Source organism: Denticeps clupeoides, unplaced genomic scaffold (assembly GCF_900700375.1).
Source record: "Denticeps clupeoides unplaced genomic scaffold, fDenClu1.1, whole genome shotgun sequence".
NCBI lineage: Eukaryota > Metazoa > Chordata > Actinopteri > Clupeiformes > Denticipitidae > Denticeps > Denticeps clupeoides.
The window spans coordinates 214,182-233,291 of NW_021630089.1; the positions used below are offsets into that span (position 1 = coordinate 214,182).

At 47.0% G+C, this 19,110-nt stretch overlaps 1 protein-coding gene across 3 annotated transcripts in view; it reads right to left on the bottom strand.

Annotated features, from left to right (window-relative positions):
• Window positions 1-14,305, bottom strand: part of LOC114782987 (gamma-aminobutyric acid receptor subunit beta-4-like) — a 33,961-nt gene extending 19,656 nt beyond the window's left edge. Inside the window, exons 1-4 of one of the 3 annotated variants that reach the window (XM_028968635.1) lie at window positions 14,210-14,305; window positions 13,153-13,238; window positions 8,091-8,530; window positions 6,661-6,755 (exon numbers count right to left, since the gene is read on the bottom strand). In XM_028968635.1, coding sequence (XP_028824468.1) covers window positions 6,661-6,755; window positions 8,091-8,296 — 301 coding nt within the window. In that variant the 5' untranslated portion in view covers window positions 8,297-8,530; window positions 13,153-13,238; window positions 14,210-14,305. Of the gene's footprint in view, window positions 1-6,660; window positions 6,756-8,090; window positions 8,907-13,152; window positions 13,239-14,197 lie in introns of those variants that run through there. The other 2 variants (XM_028968636.1, XM_028968637.1) reach the window with 2 other exon arrangements.
• Between the last annotated feature and the right edge of the window lie 4,805 nt (window positions 14,306-19,110).

Genomic DNA, 19,110 nt, shown 5'->3' on the forward strand with positions numbered 1-19,110 from the left:
CATTCGGGCTGGAGGCTGCCCACCTCCTCGCTGGAGGAACGCCGCCGTTGTTGTTGCCGCTTCTCACCCCCCTGGAAGTGACGTGGGTCCCCACGGACCTTGCGACGATCGCAGACTGGTGCGATGGGCGGAGCCCAACTCTCGTCTCCCGTGCTCTCGTCGTCGTCCGTGTCGTCCCAGTCCACAGGGAGCCTTGCCAGCAGAGCGCAGAGTTCTTGGCTCGACATGGCGAAGATCGTGGGGGTCGCATCTACTGCGCTCGCTGCCCACGTCACTTCCTCGCTGCTGCCGACGCCAACGTCCTCGCTCCGCCCCCTCACCCGCCGACGTTGTCGCTTCCGGGTTTCGCGGAGTTTCCCGGGGGTGACGTCATCACGCAGCGCCGCGTACCACGGCTTCTCGGGGAGAAAACGCTCCACCAGAACGGGCGCCGCGTCTCTCCCCTGGTGTCCGCGTTCACCGCGCCGGGCTGCGTCCTTCGCGGCGTTTCTTCTCCTCTGTTTTTTACCTCTGCGCTTTTGGGTGGGTCGCTGGCATTCTGTCACGTCTACGGACTTACGGGGGAAGGAAGCGCAGAGGTCTGACATTCTGGGAAGGGGTTTTTATTATACAATAACCAAAGAAATACAAATAAACAATGGCGCGGTGGCCGAAAACGATTTAACTTAAATACAGAAACTAAAACTAACCCGTAGGCGTGTGGCGATTGCCAGAACTCAAATTACGAACAGTGTTACCAACTAAAGTTCACGAAAATGCCAGCGACCCCGAACGGGCGGAAACTTCCGGCATTTATGGGGCGTCAGGATTAAAGTCAGGTGTGGAGCCCAGCTGCAGGCAATCCTGACAGCACCACCTAAAATCTCGCCTATGGACCCAGTCTGAGTGCATGTGCAGATATCTCTGTAGTTCCTTGTCCAGAGAGGGTCTACGTATGGGTGTCATCTGTATTGGCTGTGAAGACCATGGAGACATGCTGCTTCTACGGCTATACAAAGGAAATAGTTGTTGTTGGTGATGGTCTTGACAACAGATTCGGTCCAGTCGTGTTTTTGAGCTGCTTAATCATTCGTCATGTCATGGATCTCCTGCACGCCTGTACACTTCCATTCATGCTAGTGGACCCGTCTTCACCCAGGTGTCCTTTCTTCAGACTGTATTGTTGTTGGCTGTACTAAGCTTGTGTGGTGCGGTACTGTGTAGGACTGTGTTTTGACTATTATGTTGTGTGTGTGACACTCGCCTATAAACCAGACGACCACAATGACCCAGGTTCAAATCCCACTTACTACCAGGGGGACTGTCCCTGTCACTACTGACTGTATAAATGCAGTAAATGTAAATGTGTTTGGACTCTATTACCACCCTGAGAATGCACAATCTTGTCCAGTCTCAGAAGCTAAGCAGAGTCAGGCCTGGGAGTCCGCCTGGGAATACCTTGTAGGGGAAACGGCCCCGTAATCAGAAAGTCGCACTGCTCCCCGGGCGCCTGTCATGGCTGCCACAGCTCACTAATGGTGATGGATCAAATACAGAGGACACGTGTCGATGTGTCACCGTGTGCTGTGCTGCAGTGTTTCACTTCACTGTACTGTCTGTAATTTTATGACGTTGGGCTGCATTGTAACAGTGCTGTACTGAATCTGAAAAAGAATTCCGCACGATTCATTTGATTTAGGCTGTCCTAATTCCTTTGCATTATTTCAAACCATATGTATGAAGTTAATTCAGCTTTAAGTAAAAAAATATTTAATCATGCAAGAATACCACTTTCAATTTGGATTCAATGCCACGTTTGATCAACTTAATAAGATAACTTGTTACTTAAAAATAAATCTAATGAACCATGAGGAACAGAATTGTTTTCAGTGTCCTTCAGAACACAATCGTCACCCAATCATTTGCTGTACTATTAGAGGCTTTATTAACTTATTTATATTCTCAATGTGTTCTTGTGCTCTGAAGCCAGAGGCCATCTTTCTCAGTGCAGATATTTATCTGACCCCTCAGGAGGTCACATTGTTCCCACTGATGCTTCTGTTTGCCTCCACAGTTGGGGAACTGGCGAGATTATACTCAGTGTTATACTCAGGTGCTGATGGAGGAGAAATTCGCTGTACGATGAGAACCTCCATCTTCCAGGGTTATACTTACCTCCCCAACTGCACAATGTGTCATTCAGCAAGTTCGAGGACGTGCTTGTGTTGGAATAATAAGTATGTCCACCCATTTCCCTTCGTGGGACCAAGATGATGGCCTGCTAGTGTACACCGGGTGCTGAACATTTTCGTACTCTGTGTTTTGGTGCACCGTATAAGGTGGTTAGGTCTATCGAAATTACGGAAAAACACTTTTAATGTAATGTAGCTTTGCGGACATGTAATCTTTGTATTTACTTGTGCAAATGCACTACGGGCGTCTGTATGAAATGTATTGTGTGTATATTGTTATTCTGGAAAATAGCATGTCGCACAGAAGAAACCCGGAGCTGCGTTTGCAGAATTCACTGCTCTTCCACCAGTTTACAATTCTATCATCCACTCATTGCTTAGCAACAGAGGGTTCCTTAGCAACAGTGCTCTATTGTCGCAGGAATGTTGCGAGAAAAACACTATATGGCTTGTCGCACATTCTGTTCAATCTTCAACTGCTGTTTTTCTCCTCCAGTCCATCAGTGTCATCCTTTAATACTTCTCTCCTGATGTCCCACAGCAGACAGGCAAGAGATGGTGGAGCTTGTGCAACATTGGAAACGGCTGGAATGAAGCCATATGTAGTTATTATGCAGCGCAGCACACAGTGACACGGTGAAATGTGTCCTCTGTATTTAACCAGTGGGCACCATGACAGGCACCCGGGGAGCAGTGTGTGGGGACGGCACCTTCATTAAGGGGACCTCAGTGGCACGTTGGCGGTTTAAGGCACATTTAACAGGTACTTATTAAAAAACATCACAATCCAGATCTGAGAGCGAGATGAATTCTCATCATCACCATGAATTCATGTGATCTAGATGTTCAGAGTAGCTCTCTGCTGCCCAGATATAATTAGCATATTTGAAGCTAATAACACAAGCAGTGACATGCAGAGCCTGAGCGGACATGTATTCAGCAAGAGGAGCTCAATGAGCATTGAAGGAAGGATGGAAGGAAGAAGAAAGTGTGTGTATGTGTGTTCCTGCTGGGGGAAGGGCCATAAACGGCAGGCCTTCTCCCTCTTCATATATATAAACATCAGAGCTCTGTGCCCCACACCCACCTCCCAAGGACACAGATTCCCATCAATCAGAGAAGAGCATCTCCACCCTCCTCCTCCCTCTTACATTTCCACCACTCTGGAGGATGCAACCCACATTTTTAGATTTACATTTACGGCATTTAGTTGACGCCCTTGTCCAGATTCGTCAGTGAGATGTACATCATCACTGTAATTCGGTGTAAAAAGGGTTTTATTTAAATATCTATTTATTTCAGCATTAAACATGCTCATCTAAGATGTGTGTGAGGGGACTCTCTGTGTGTGTGGTATGTGTTCAATGCTGCAGGTGTTTTAGGGATGCTGCGTGTCCATGACAACAAGATGATGCTGGTGTCCATGACAACCAGAACCTCGGGATGCAGTGACACAACTGTGGCAGCATGGTGTAACAGCGCACGCGCACACACTCACAGTCAGCATTAGCAGACTAAACAGTAACATGGAGCAGCAGAATGTCTGGTGACCACATTGAGAATGAAAGTGACGTGATTGTCATTGTGAAACACTGCAGCACAGCACATGGTGACACTGTGAAACGTGTCCTCTGTATTTAACCATCACCCTTGGTGACAGTGGGCACCATGACAGGCGCCCGGGGAGCAGGATGTGGGGAGGGTACCAAGATCAAGGGGACCTCAGTGGCACCTTGGAGATTATCTTCTGATCACAGGTCCACTTCCTTACCCGCCAGGCCACCGCTGGCCCACGTACCCCATGTGGAGTCAAGCAAACACATTTACTCCTGTCCCTGCAACCTTCTACCTTCTACTGTGGAATAACATCCATCCAACCTGAACCTCCAACACCAACACTACCTTCAGGAATGTCCATCAGGAGTGTTTGCTCAGTGTTTATTGTGAGTGTGTGTGTGTGTGTGTATTTGGGGGGTTCCAGGGTGCACAGCTCACAGTGGTGTAAAGACCCTGGAGTGACATGAAAGTGAAGTGATTGTCATTGTGAGACACTGCAGCACAGCACACGGTGACAAGGTGAAACGTGTCCTCTGTATTTAACCATCACCCTTGGTGAGCAGGGGGCACCATGACAGGCGCCCGGGGAGCAGCGTGTGGGGACGGGACCTTCATCAAGGGGACCTCAGTGGCACCTTGGCGGATCGGGATTCAAACCGGCTTTAGGGGGCGGCTTCCTGAACCGCTAGGCCACCAGGAACCTACCACTGACCACATGGTGGTCTCCTGGTGGTGATGATCATGTTGTGTGTGTGTATTTGGGGGGCTTCAGGGTGCACAGCTCACAAGTGTGCAAAGAACCTGGAGTGACATGGTGGTCTCCTGGTGGTGATGATCATGTTGTGTGTGTGTGTGTATGAGGGTTGATGCTGAGTGCTTGCACAGTCGAAATTAAAACACATTAACTGCTGCTGCATTAGTCACCAGATCCTTCACACAGTCTGCTCACTAAAACAACAAACAGCACAAAACATCTTGCCGTACGAAGTCGCGGTGAATCACAGCCGCGGGTGTGACACGCCGGGTATCCAGGCAACTGCGCTCCGTTCTGCAGACTGAACTTTCCCTGCTTTAATTAGCCTCGGCAGCAGAGCTGCTGGAATGTAGGACACCACAGGTTACAAGGAGGACCTTTTGTAAGAAGTACACTTTACCACATTTTGTAACACACTATTTGCACAAAAATATTTACATTTACATTTACAGCATTTACCAGACGCCCTTATCCAGAGCGACTTACAGTCAGTAGTTACAGGGACAGTCCCCCCCCCTGGAGACACTCAGTGTTACGTGTCCTGCTCAGGGACACGATGGTAGTAAGTGGGGTTTGAACCTGGGTCTTCTGGTTCGTAGACGAGTTTGTTACACGCTAGGCTACTACCACCTACAGACTACTACCAAAATATTGACTACATAAATGAACCAGTCGGATGATCTTCAGTTTTCATGGTTCAGATGTTTCCAGTGGGGATTTGGTGGTTGGTTGGGGTTAGGAGATTAACCTAATCCTTCATATAAATGAAGAGCAGCCAATCTGTGTAATCTGAGGGAAATGATCCTGTGATTGAATGCAGGCCATAAACAGCCCATTCATATGGATGTAGACCAGGTATGGAGAACCTGAACCACAATTGTAATGCTCCCAAAAGAAACATCAAGACATGAACTCATTTCCGGTCAACCTCAGACCTTAAAAGTCTTCATCACGCATCAGTTACGATTGTACAAAAGGTTAAACATGTGAACACACCAACATGGATGTGAACCAAGGGTTTTCAAGACTGAAGTGCCCTACTCTGCTGTTCCATCAAGACATGGACGCAGAACACATACAGGAGGACCAACCTTACTGCAGTGATTCCTGAAGGTTCTGAATGAAGCTGAGGGAACCAGCATATCAAAAAACGTAGCATATCCTGTTCATATCAAATAGAACCTGTCAGAAGTCTTCTGCAGCACCTTCCAACAGGAGGACCACAAGGCTCAATACTGGGATAACTTCTGTTCATCCTCTACACCATGAACATCTCACAAGCTTCAAACCACAGGTCATCCATGTCCATAAAGAAGCTGCATTATTAGGTATGTTATAGAACTCCTGACTGGTTCTCTATACTGGTCTGGTGTCAGTGAACAGAGCACAATTCCACCACCTTCTTAAATGCTTCATTGAATCCCTCTTGATTAGGGTAACATGGCTGATTAATGGGTTAACGTGATCTCCAAAACTCCACTTTGGTTAATCAGTATTGCCATCTTCATTATTAATATTTCAAATTCATGAATGTAATTCCCAGTTCAGACTGGGGAACGTCCCAGGACGGGCTCCAGCAGGACTGAGACGTTCACAGTGGCACCGAGATTTCTGACAAGTGAAGGGTCCCTTTTGGGAACGGTGATGATTAAATAACGATACTTAGACCTAATTTAACGTTCAGGAACATTAATTAAATCAGAAGGTTCTGCCTCATTCATGGCAGAATTATGGCAACACAGGTTTGTAATACTGACCATTAATTTGCAACCAAACCAAACCTACAAAATGGGGACAGGGGTGACTGCAATGCATTTATTAAAATAACTTAAACCTTAAATATGAGGTTTCCATATTTACACACCACCTCAAGACAACAGCCAACCACAGGCCAACGAGAACTACGAGATTTATGGAGCTTGTTCTCCTGATACCTTCTCCATCAGATGCTGCCACTATGGGCTGTTTACCGAGAGCATGGAGCCAAAACCCACACAAAGTACAGGAGCAGCGAGAGAAGCAGCAGAGCACCAGGGGGGACCATGCACCATGTTATCCTCCATCATGGGGCGAGCGGAGCACCTACCAGCAAGAAGGCCCCAGTGCAAATACACACTCACCAGGATAACAACATGACAAGAACGTTTACCGTCTCAGCAAGTCCACCAAGCTACCCACCTCCAAAATCCGGACGCAGACGAATGTCATATCCCTTCAGCAGTTTGTCCACGGTCTTCTTGGCCACAGATATTCCAGTGTTTCCAGTGGACGAGCTGAGGGCGACAGGATGAAAGCAGGTTAGGGCAGATACAAGCAGGAGGACATTTCATGTGATGGACAGGAGCTCTAATGGACACATCTTTTCATCTCACAGCCCCTGTCTGTCTGCCTGCTCTTCATTCCCAGCACATGGATTTAAATGAGCTCATTTGCATAGATGAAGATCTCAGCCAGGTTTTAACTGGAATCATTTTCATCTCTCGGCATATCAGCGCTACAGAGTGATTGGTCACTTTCTATCATGTAATTATGAATCGAATAAAATCTGAAATCTATTCCACAGATTCTCACAGATGTGTGAGAATCATCATCATCATCATCATCCATGCTGCTGTTGCGCCTGAGATTTATGTTTCATACACACACACACACACACACACAGACGTTTGTCTGTATACACGTATTTTTGTGTGTGTGTGTGTGAGAGAGAGAGTGTGCGTGTGTGTGTGTATGTGAGAGAGAGCGTGTGTGTGTGTGTGTGTGTGTGTAAGTGTGTATGAGAGTGTGTGTGTGTGTATATGAGAGAGTGTGTGTGTATGAGAGTGTGTGTGTGTGTGTGTGTGTGTAAGTGTCTGTGTGAGTGTGTGTGAGAGTGTGTGAGTGTAAGAGTGTGTGTGTATATGAGAGTGTGTGTTTTGAGAGAGAGAGAGTGTGTGTGTGTGTACGAGAGAGTGTTTCTGTGTATGAGAGTGTGTGTGTGTGTGTGTGTGTAAGTGTCTGTGTGAGTGTGTGTGAGAGTGTGTGAGTGTAAGAGTGTGTGTGTATATGAGAGTGTGTGTTTTTGAGAGAGAGAGTGTGTGTGTGTGTGTGTGTATGAGAGTGTGTGTATGTGTGTATGAGAGTGTGTGTTTTTGAGAGTGTGTGTGTGTGTGTTTTTGAGAGTGTGTGTGTGTGTGTGTGTGTATAAGAGTGTGTGTTTTTGAGAGTGTGTGTGTGTGTGTGTGTTTTTGAGTGTGTGTGTGTGTTTTTGAGAGTGTGTGTTTTTGAGAGTGTGTGTTTTTGAGAGTGTGTGTATGTGTGTATAAGAGTGTGTGTTTTTGAGAGTGTGTGTGTGTGTGTGTTTTTGAGAGTGTGTGTGTGTGTGTGGAGAGTGTGTGTTTTTGAGAGTGTGTGTGTGTGTGTGTTTTGAGAGTGTGTGTGTGTGTGTGTGTTTTGAGAGTGTGTGTGTGTGTGTGTGTATAAGAGTGTGTGTTTTTGAGAGTGTGTGTGTGTGTGTGTGTTTTTGAGAGTGTGTGTTTTTGAGAGTGTGTGTGTATGAGAGTGTGTGTTTTTGAGAGTGTGTGTGTGTGTGTGTGAGAGAGAGAGCGCGCGCTTTATGGGAATTTTACCTTTGCGCGAAGCGGAGAAAAGCCAGGGCTGCCAGAGCGGATAAAATTCCACACAGTTTCTCTTCCTGAAGACCCAACATCTCCACTAATCCTGTCCGCAGCTTCACTATTCCAGCCTCCGGAGCTCCAGTGAGAAGAGCGGACAGTGCGGGGTGGAATGAGCGGTGAAGATCAGGTGAAATCCGGAGGTGGGGATCCGGACTCATTCAGGAGACCCGCGCAGGTCCCGGACCCCCAGAACCAGCTCCATCCTGCTGAAACACACACACACACTCACACACACACTCACACACACACGCACACACGCACACACCCACACGTCCCCGCTGAAACGCGCTTATTCTCCCCAGACAGCAGAAGCGTTCGTGTCCTTTACTGTCGCCGAGTCTCCGGGAGCCTCATCCTCCCCGTGACGCGCCAGAATCCAGCAGGATTTTCAGCTGGAAAAGGTGGAAGAAGAAATGAAAACGGAGAGATGGTGTGTTCATGCCCCCGTGGTCGACGTCAGAAAGCCATCAGCTCCTCTGGAAAAAGCCTGATCTCCCGGCTGAGGGCTGCCCCTCTCGCATGTTCCTCTGCTCCTCCAGCAGGGATCTAGATGACGGGAGCAGAGTTCCGGCTGGAGAAGGTGTCCTGAAGCGCCACCATGCTCGCCCTGAACGTCCCTGCTGTATTCGCACCGAGTGGAGATGAAGTGTGGAAGATGGAGAAGCGCAGACGCACAGCTGCCCGTGGGCGCGCCGCCGCTGAGGAGTGGAGCGCTCAGGATGCTGGGAGCTTGTTCCCCTGCGTCTTCATGCGTCCCTCCCACCTCCCCACATTCTACACCACAATCAAAGCCAAGCAACTCTCACACCCACACACACACACACACACTCATCTATGTGTGGCGTGTGTGCTGTTGATTTGATTGGCTGCTGCGTTTATAAGACGATTCGATTCGTTTTTCCTTGAATGCTTACACACTATTACCAGGATTATAAGCGGAATTTCCCGAAACATCATCACCAAACACCAAAAGATGCCCCTGTACGTGTCTTAAACACCTGCACCTTCTGCTGAGCCAATATGGATCCTTCACAATTACCCAGAAGGTAATACGGCCAATCAGAACCTGCGCTTGTTTCGGACCGGATCCTGACACTACCCTCCCCCCCCAGGCACAGTCCATGCATGGGGAGGACGTCCGAATACTGACGGCCTCAGCCCCGGCCCCCCCTGTCTGCTTCTCACCTCGGACACCACCAGACATGGGACTATGGGGCAAGCGTCCTCGACCCTGCAGAACATGAAGCCGACTGGCCAGGGACAAGGGGGCTGGTGGCGTCCTCCCGGCTCCTTGGACCTCGGCGAGGCGGCGTACATGAAACTCCGGACCCGGAGTAACCCCCCCCGGACTGGATCCTGATAGTTGTTCCAGATTTTTGTTCTTCTAAAATGGATTAAATGCACTTTTTTCTCACTTCAACACACAATACCCAATAATGACAACGGAAAAAAGTTTACTTTTTATTAAAAAGTTTTCACAGCCTTTGCTCAAAACTTTGTTGATGCACCTTTGGCAGCAATTACAGCCTCAAGTCTTTTTGAATATGATGCCACAAGCTTGGTACACCTAGGGGCAGTGGTGGCCTAGTGGTTAAGGAAGCCTGTCACTCAGGGTGATGGTTAAATGCAGAGGACACATTTCACTGTGTGCTGCGCTACAGTGTTTCACAATGACTATCACTTCACTTTTTATCCTGGTTCACCCATTCCTCTCTGCTGCACCTCTCAAGCCCCATCAGGTTGGATGTGAAGTGTCGGTGCAGCCATTTTAAGATCTCTCCAGAGAACCAAGTCTGGGCTCTGGCGGGGCCACTCAGGGACGTTCACAGAGTTGTCCTGATGCCACTCCTTTCATATCTTGGCTGCGTTCTGTCCCCCCAGTCTCAGTTCAAGAGTGCTTTAGGACGTCTCTGTACATTGCTGCAGACATCGTTCCCTCTATCCTGACTAGTCTCCCAGTTCCACAGCATGATGCTGACACCACCATGCTTCACTGTAGGGATGGTATTGGCCTTGTTTCCTCCGAACGTGACACCTGGCATTCACACCACAGAGTTCAATCTTTGTCTCATCAAACCGAAATGTTGTTTCTCATGGTCTGAGAGTCCCTCAGGTGGTGTTTGCCTAGGCACATTTGCCATGTGACTTTTACTAAGGGGAGGCTTCCATCTGGCCACTCTACCATACAGGCCTGATTGGTGAATTGCTGCAGAAAAGGTAGTCCTACTAGAAGGTTCTCTGCTGTCCACAGAGGACCTCTGGAGCTCTGACAGAGTGACCATCGGGTTCTTGGTCACCTCACTGACTAGTTTAGGTGACCGGCAGCTCTAGGAAGAGTCTGGTGGTTTTGAACTGTGCTCATTGGAACCTTAAAACCGTCTAGGAGGTCTACAGACAATTCCTTTTACTTCATGCTTGGTTGGAGTCTGGTGAATAGGTCTCCTGAGGAAGAGGGGTCTGGGAGAGGGGTCTGAGGAAAAGGGGGTCTGAAGAAGAGGGGTCTGGGGAAGAGGGGTCCAATGAAGGAGTCTGGGGAATAGGTTTCCGAGGAATAGGGGTCTGAGGAAGAGGGGTCCAATTCATGTGCGATGTAGAGGTGTAGTTGGAAGGGCTCAAGTTTCAGATGAAATTTGGGTAAATGTTATTGATCATGTTATAAATATAAATGCTGTACAGTATATACATAAATATCTTTCTGTATATATTGTATATTCACAAATCCAGAGCATTGCCAAACAATGTGTGAATATGTGGAGGCAAGAAAACATTAGTATACTGTTATATCTTGTCCTAACATGTAGTTACAGTTAAGAGCAGGACAGGGCCACTATTACAGTTCCAGGACAGAGGAATGTTGGTGTCCTGTGTCATATCCCCACGGCAACATACAACGCCGAACGACTCCTAACATTCCCGGATCACTTTATGATCTCACCTGAGGAGAGGCGGCTTTGTGTCATTGTGACCATGACTATTGTCGGCAACTATTCTGGCCGGTTTAACCGTTGACTGCTGCATCACAGCACATTGGTCATTTTATGTAGTGCATTCAATGCTCGTGATCTGTTGCATGTCTTAGTTGATTAACTTTCCCACTCAGTTTGGTCTTGTGGCTACAGTACAGCATGGAATGAAAAAAAGATGAAAATGTGTCCCGGAAAAACCAGAACAGATTTTGAGGTAATTCTCCCTGGTTTGTAGTGCATATGTATATATATGTATTTGATGCATTTCGTGTGATTTGTTGCAGCCAGACTCGATGTAGGATTGCATGGTTTTGAGTGGATAGTTCTGTTTCTGACCTGAGCAGTGAACGTTTCAGCAATTTAAGGATTTGTCTTTAGAGTTTTTGGAAATTTAGGCCTAATTTAAAGATAAAAAAAACCAACCCAGAAGTAATATGGCATCAACAGAGCAGAAATATTTTTTTGGCAGGATATAAGGATTTCTGCAGGGTTAGATGTGCAGCCTAGTTGCTAAGCAACCGCAGGAGCCGCGATGCAGAGCAGCAGAGCGGACTGGCATCATCCACCAAGCCCCATGGCCTGATGGGACTGTGTGGGGATGCTCATGGCCGTGAGTTGTACGCCTGTATTTGTGTTAGTAGTAGTGTTGGGAATGTGTGGTTGCCATGTTTGTGAGTGTATGGTTGTGTAAGGAGTGTGTAGGTATGATATGTGTGTGCGAAAAGCAAGAAGTGATGAGAAATTGCCTAGTGGGTGACATCGTGTCCCTGAGCAAGTGTCCCTGTAAATGCTGAGAATTGAGAAGAAGTAAGAAGAAACGATGACGAGCGAGGAGAAGTGATTAGAAGTGAGCGAGGAGGGTGGTGTGAAATTGTGCTTTGGAAGCTCTTCTGCTTGTGTTGCAGCGTTTCTCTTATTAAAAGTGTCGTTCATTCTTGTGATTGAAAGCTAATTAAGTGTTTTTTTCACACGAAGTCTCGCTTTTCTAAGCATTAGTGCACAGTTGCAGGTTTCCAACCAAATTCCCAAGGGCTGTTTGGTTTTTATGCACCGCTGTAGCTGAGCTGATGCTTTCATTTGTGTTTTGCAAGAAAATACATTTCTACAAATCCCTCTCACAGCAGTTCTATACGGCGTATTCCATCATTTCTGATTTTCTCGGTGCACTTCTGGACAATCTCCTCCTGGCACAGACACTCGCACTGTAATCAAGAACCCCAGCAAGAAGACCACGCCCTCAGACACACCCCGGTGACCACACCTGCTACAGCTCTTGCCATTCGCTCATTTCCAGGGTCACGTGCCCACACCGTCTGGCTGTAATTGGGGTGTGTGGGTGGGATCGGCTCCTCTGTTTTACCGCCCCCACTCACATGTTGCATAAGGCGTATGAGTTACTGGGTCAGCCTTACTTCTCAGATATAAATAGCATCACATGCTTAATGCATCACTGCCTCCCAGTCACTCCTGCACCCCGTTCTCCGTTCACAACTCCGTTCTCATCGGAGTCCAAAATTACATTAGCATAACGTTTAAACAGCCTCCCGCTGCGGCGGTGGAGCTGCTCCTCTCCTCGTCCCCTCGTCCCCTCGTCCCTCAGGCTGGTGTTCGCCGTTCGGAGGCTGTGTGGGTGACAGTGACCACATGAGCACTTCCATGAAACACTTTAAAATACGACTACAATACCGCGCCCATAAAATACGCCACCAACTGCTCACACACCAAATACTGAATTTGACGACCAATTAGAGTGAAGCGCCGTGGCTCTGAGGGGAGAACATGACATTCTTCATCCATCTTGGTGCCACAGGGAATATGTGTTTGTGTGTGGGCAAAACACTCCTCCACATTCCGGAGCTGGATGGAGCTTCTGACGGGGCAGAAAACCGGCGGCTAATGGACACTTCAGGCCCATTTTCCCCAGCTGATGGCATTCCCCACAAAGCATGATGGGATACAGAACGGATTTGTGATGATGATTATGATGATGATGATTTTATGGTTATCCTGTGTCTGACCAGCCATTGAAATGGATGAAGAAGAGTTACCATATTCATTCCTCGTCCTCGTCCTCGTCCTCGTCCTCGTCCTCGCCTTCCTCTGCTTATCCGGGTCATATTCATTCCACTGGGTTCTATTTACCATAAAAGTACAGATTCAAACAGAACATTTTTGCATTGATTTTGAATTCACACAATCCAACATATAACACAACTAAACACACAATATAACACAATCATAACATAACAACTAAACACAAAATATAACACAATCATAACATAACAACTAAACACACAATATAACACAATCACAACATAACAACTAAACACACAATATAACACAATCATAACATAACAACTAAACACACAATATAACACAATCACAACATAACAACTAAACACACAATATAACAATCATAACATAACACTAAACACAAAAATATAACACAATCACAACATAACAACTAAACACAACAATATACACAATCATAACATAACAACTAAAACACAAAAGATAACACAATCACAACAGAACAACTAAACACACAATATAACACAAGCACACAACATAACAACTAAACACACAAGATACACAAATAACATAACAACGAAACACCACAATATAACACAATCACAACAGAACAACGAAACAACAAGATAACACAATCACAACATAACAATCCAACAAATAACAGATCACAACAGAACAACGAAACACACAATAGAACACAAGCACACAACAACAACTAAACACAATAACACAAGCATAACATAACAACTAAACACACAATATAACACAATCACAACAGAACAACTAAAACACCAGTAACACAATCATAACATAACAACTAAACACAAAATAGACACAATCACAACATAACACTAAACACACAATATAATATAACACAATGCAGAACATAACACTAAACACACAATATAACACAATCACAACATAACAACTAAACACACAATATAACACAATCACAACATAACAATCCAACATTTAATATAACATAATCACATTACAACAACTGAACACAGTGTAAAATGAGATTATTTTTACTATAATAATCGTTCACATTAAACATTAAACCTTTTAAAGCACCTATTCTGATCTCAGGTCAGAGGTTATCTTTGAATCCCACCTGTCTTCTGTGGATCTGAATATGATGCCCTGTGTGTGTGTGTGTGTGTGTGTGTGTGTGTCTGGCTGCTCTGCTCACTCATCTGTATGCTGTGTGTTTTCCTTGGAGCAGCCCAATGAGAAAGGGTTAATGAATTCTCCTCACAGATAGATATTGCCATGGAAACAGCTGCGTGACTGCTCGAGCTGATGCACGGTACACAGGGAGAGAAAACACACACACACACACACACACACACACATCCAACCACTGAATCTAACTGAAACACCCAAAGCCACCCCTGTCCACCCCCCACAGCTCCTTCTCACAATGAGAGATGATTCTGAGGTAGCTTTATATGGTCTGACAATGCAGTGTCCACTACGAACAAAGTAGTGTGTACGAGCATGTCTGTGTGTGTGTCTGTGTGTGTGTGTAGTGAGAGAGAAACAGTGAAACAGTGAGAGCGAGTGACAAGGAGAGGGTGGGGGAGGGCTCTACACAGAACTAAATACATGAATTAATAGGAAATGTGAGCCAGGGAGAGAGGGCGGGAATGAGATGGAGATGAGATGGAGAGCTGTGTTGACGTGTTTAGTGGGGCACAGAGAATCCCCGTCCTCCTCCTCCACCCACCCTGCCTGTCCCTCATTCCCTCGCTCTCTCGCTCAGAGACCAGTTCCTCCTCGTTCTCTTCCCTGCCCTGCCTACACCGGGGTTTGGTCATATTATCGGCACAACCATCATAATAATAATTTGTAGCTCGCTGCACGCTGACACCGTGCGCCACACACCAGCCCTGAGGTGGAGAGAGGCTGACAGGTTACGGCCTGGTCCTTCTACCACGCCAGAAGGTTGGGTCCACCACTCACGGCAAAGCGACTTCCATCCAGCTAGGTCTACATTTCACATGCGAACCTGACACAGCGTAATATTATGAATATTATGTACAGAGTAGAATATTATTTGGAGGAGGAGCTGCTTCCAGTCATTTGGTATCTTCAGAACCCATCTCTGTTTCTGCAGCTCAATACCCTGAACAATCACGCGGTTATTCACTCTGCCAATCACATTACGCCAGTTTGGGGGGAAGTATCGATTGTGATCAGCCAAGAAAATGACAGTACTTCACCCTGGAGGAGTTCCTCCTGCCCTGGGAGCTGAGAGGAGAAGCCTGACTGCAGCGTTTGAAATATAGTAGGAGCCTCGTGGGCTGGACAATCGCCTATGAAGTCCCAGGTTCAAACCCCACTTACAACCATCGTGTCTCCAGAGGGACTGACTCTGGATTAGGGGCGTAAATCAAACATGATTTGAATGTCCCATACAGGAGTTTATTACTTGAATGCATTCCAAATGAACAGAATATGACTATTGTAATTAATGTCATGGGAAACCACACAGATCTTCCAGAACCTCCTCCTCCTCTTCATCTTCCTGTTTCTTTATAACGGAACCTTTTGAAGGCCGGTTCACCGTGACGTGCCTGACGTGTCTTTCCCGACCTGATTTATTATCATTCAGCTCCCGCTCGTTCTGTGGTGACGGGACAAATTCACACTTCAGGACACCCAATTAACAAGGGACAAAAGGAGAAAAGAGCAAAGTGGCCGTCAGCGGAGCCTCGGGCCGCCGGTGCAGAGAGACAGATGGAGAGAGAGAGAGAGACAGGCAGGCTGGGGTGGCCTGGAGAGCAGGAGAGACAGACAGGGAGGGAGAGGAGGATCCATGGACTCAGCACAGTGAGTCCTCTGAGGGTCGTGCACAACGTCCCCCCCGCATTAATCTTCCCGCGCGTTCGTTCGCCAGCCTGGAACTCACGTAAGGTCAATTAAACCCCCCAAGATAAACGAGCCTCCGTAACGTGGGAGTATAAATAGACCGGAGGGGTGGAGGGTGTGATGGTGTTTGCAAACGCCGTCCCCTGTCCACAGTAGCGACAAGCTGCAAATGAAGGGCAGGAACCTCGGCTCCTCGCCCCTGCTCAGCAGAGAGATGAAGAGCGTCCTGTCATTTCAGAGCTTCAGAATGTAGAAGTGAGGACTCGGGCTCTGAAGGTGTCTCCTTGCACCACCTGTTCTGACTCTGATGTTCACAATCTGTAAAAATGCAATGCAACAGCGCATGATGCAGGACAAAGAGGGAAATGAAGGCAAGATGAGCATCTTCTTACCTGACAGTTTAGTGTCTATGAAAGTGAAAGTGAAGTGATTGTCACATGTGATACACAGCAGCACAGCACACACAGTGAAATTTGTCCTCTGCATTTAACCATCACCCTTGGTGAGCAGTGTGTGGGGACGGTGCTTTGCTCAGTGACACCTCAGCGATCGGGATTCAAAACCGGCAACCTTCTGATTACGGGGCCGCTTCCTTAACCGCTAGGCACCACTGCCCCTGCTGATACACAGCAGCACAGCACACACAGTGAAATTTGTCCTCTGCATTTAACCATCACCCTTGGTGAGCAGTGTGTGGGGACGGTGCTTTGTTCAGTGACACCTCAGTGGCACCTTGGCGGATCGGGATTCAAACTGGCAACCTTCTGATTACGGGGCCGCTTCCTTAACCGCTAGGCCACCGCTGCACCACTATGTGCCACCACGTTATCCAAGCTTTTTTTACTGCAAGACATTTTATAAGCACAGTAGAGGCTCTTTCAGAAGACAACTGATTCAGAATATTATGGATCAGAACACCTCTGAAGAGGTTTCTCCTCTCATCAGTTCTACTGCATAAAACAGGGCCGATGTCTGTTTTGTCACTTTGCGTAACACAACTCCACTAAAACGACCTGAAATAATCCGGACACGTTCACTCTGCATGCACCTGCTGTTTTCTTTCCAGAGGGGTTAACTTGGTCTGATTTGATCTAAAATGGCAAAAACAGGGTGGCCTAGCGGGTAAGGAAGGTTGTGGGTTCAAATCCCGGTCCATCAAGGTGCCACTGAGGTTCCCTTGATGAAGGTCCCAGTGTTCACAAGAGAAAATTCTTTTACACATTTGACTCCCAGGACGTTGCCACAGACCAATCAGAATTGTCATAGCCCGATAAAGACAAACAAATGGCTGGCCTTTCACACCTCCTGCTTGGGGGGATATGGAGAACAGAGGTGATGAACCTCTGTACACACTGCAGAAAACCTTGATTTTCTGATTAATAAACAGTCTACAAGACTACGTTCCAGTCTCGCTTCATCTCATTCATGAAAATGAAAATAGATTTTTGCCTCTTTATTACTAAAGATCTATTTTAGCTCGTCACCGTGACCTTAATCATGGAAATAAAGGTCAGTAAGGAGCATTTTTCACCACACATTAACACTCGTTTCATAGATCCACTACTGCTGCACACCTTGGAGCTCCCATGATGCTTCTGGGGTGTCCTGTTAATAGGGGTCTCCCCATCTGTGGTGTAAATATTGTCATTACAGCGCCACATCCTGCTGGGCTGCCTGAGGGGCCGCAGCGCTCTTCCCTGGGCGTGCATGAGGTCCGGGGTGCAGCTGCACGGGAACAGCACACGTACGCAGCTATGGGACCGCCTGCCACAAAGCAGCTGCTTCACCATCCACTGAGGTGACCACACACACACGGAGAAAAGGGGATTAATGGGCTGGGTTCTACCGCATTCTGCAGCCACATTTACAGTTCTTCTCCTGTTGCCTGAACCCACTTTATTGAATCAGTCACAATCAGGCACTTTTCACCGCTTAGAGCCATCTTGTCATCACATTGTCATTGTGATGCACCTGTGTTGCAAAATAGTGAGCACAGGTGGCAGAAGTCAAACACACTTAACACTTGTGTCACCGGTTGAACACAACAACTCCAAATTGATCACACTTGTGGCTAATGATGTGAGGGTCCATATAAGCCAGAGCACTGGTTCATGAGGCGCTACAATGGATAGAAATCTGTGGGAGGAGGTCGAGCAGGTCGAGGTGGTCAGTGAGGATGAAGAACCGTAATATCAGATGAAATCAGAGCTGCTGTGATTGGCCATGTTCTTGTCCATGGTATGACAACGAAGGTGGTCGGACTAAGTGTCCCACCAAACATCAGTAGATTCACTGTGTCCCATAATCTGAAGATCTAGAGAAGAGAACTCGTAGTTACCCTTTTTGGACATTATAGTATGTAACTGTTATAACTGTATGTAACTATAACATATGTACAATGACTGTACAATATACTGTACCACAGTAAACGTGTTTCAGTACATCACTGTGCCAGTGTACTGTAGTATTGTAATGGACTGTTGGTTTGACTGTTTGTAGGCCAATTCCATTTTGTAGAATGAAAGACTGCCACATGGGGGTGTCAGGACATCTGTCAAAAATATATTTTTTTATAGTTTTTTAACTGGATTCAATGGAAAAACTCCATGAACACATCTACATGGACGAAGCTGGGTTTACTCTCACCTGAAGGAGGAGAGGCCGTAGTGTGATTGGCCAACTGGCCATTGTTGGTGTCCCTGGGCAGCGTGGTGGCAATGTCACATTGTGTGCTTCCATCAGCAATCATGGTGTTGTCCACCATCAGGCCAACCTAGGGCCCTACAACAGTCACCAGCTCCTCATTTTCCTCAATGACATGCAAGATTCAGGAATGAGCAGCCCATCTCTGTTTGGGACCATGTGAGTTTTCACAGAGGCCTCCAGCTTAGAGAGTGAATTAATATGAACCAAGATTTATCAATCTTTGCCTTCCACCGTACTCCCCTTTCCTGACCCCCGTTGAATAATTCTCCTCATGGCGGTGGAAGGTATATGAACGCCACCCTGACACCAGGGTAAATCTCCTGTGGAGGCCTGGATATGGCATGCCAGGGGCCAGAGAAGATGTGGCCTGTGATGTAGATGGAGTCCTGTGGCCC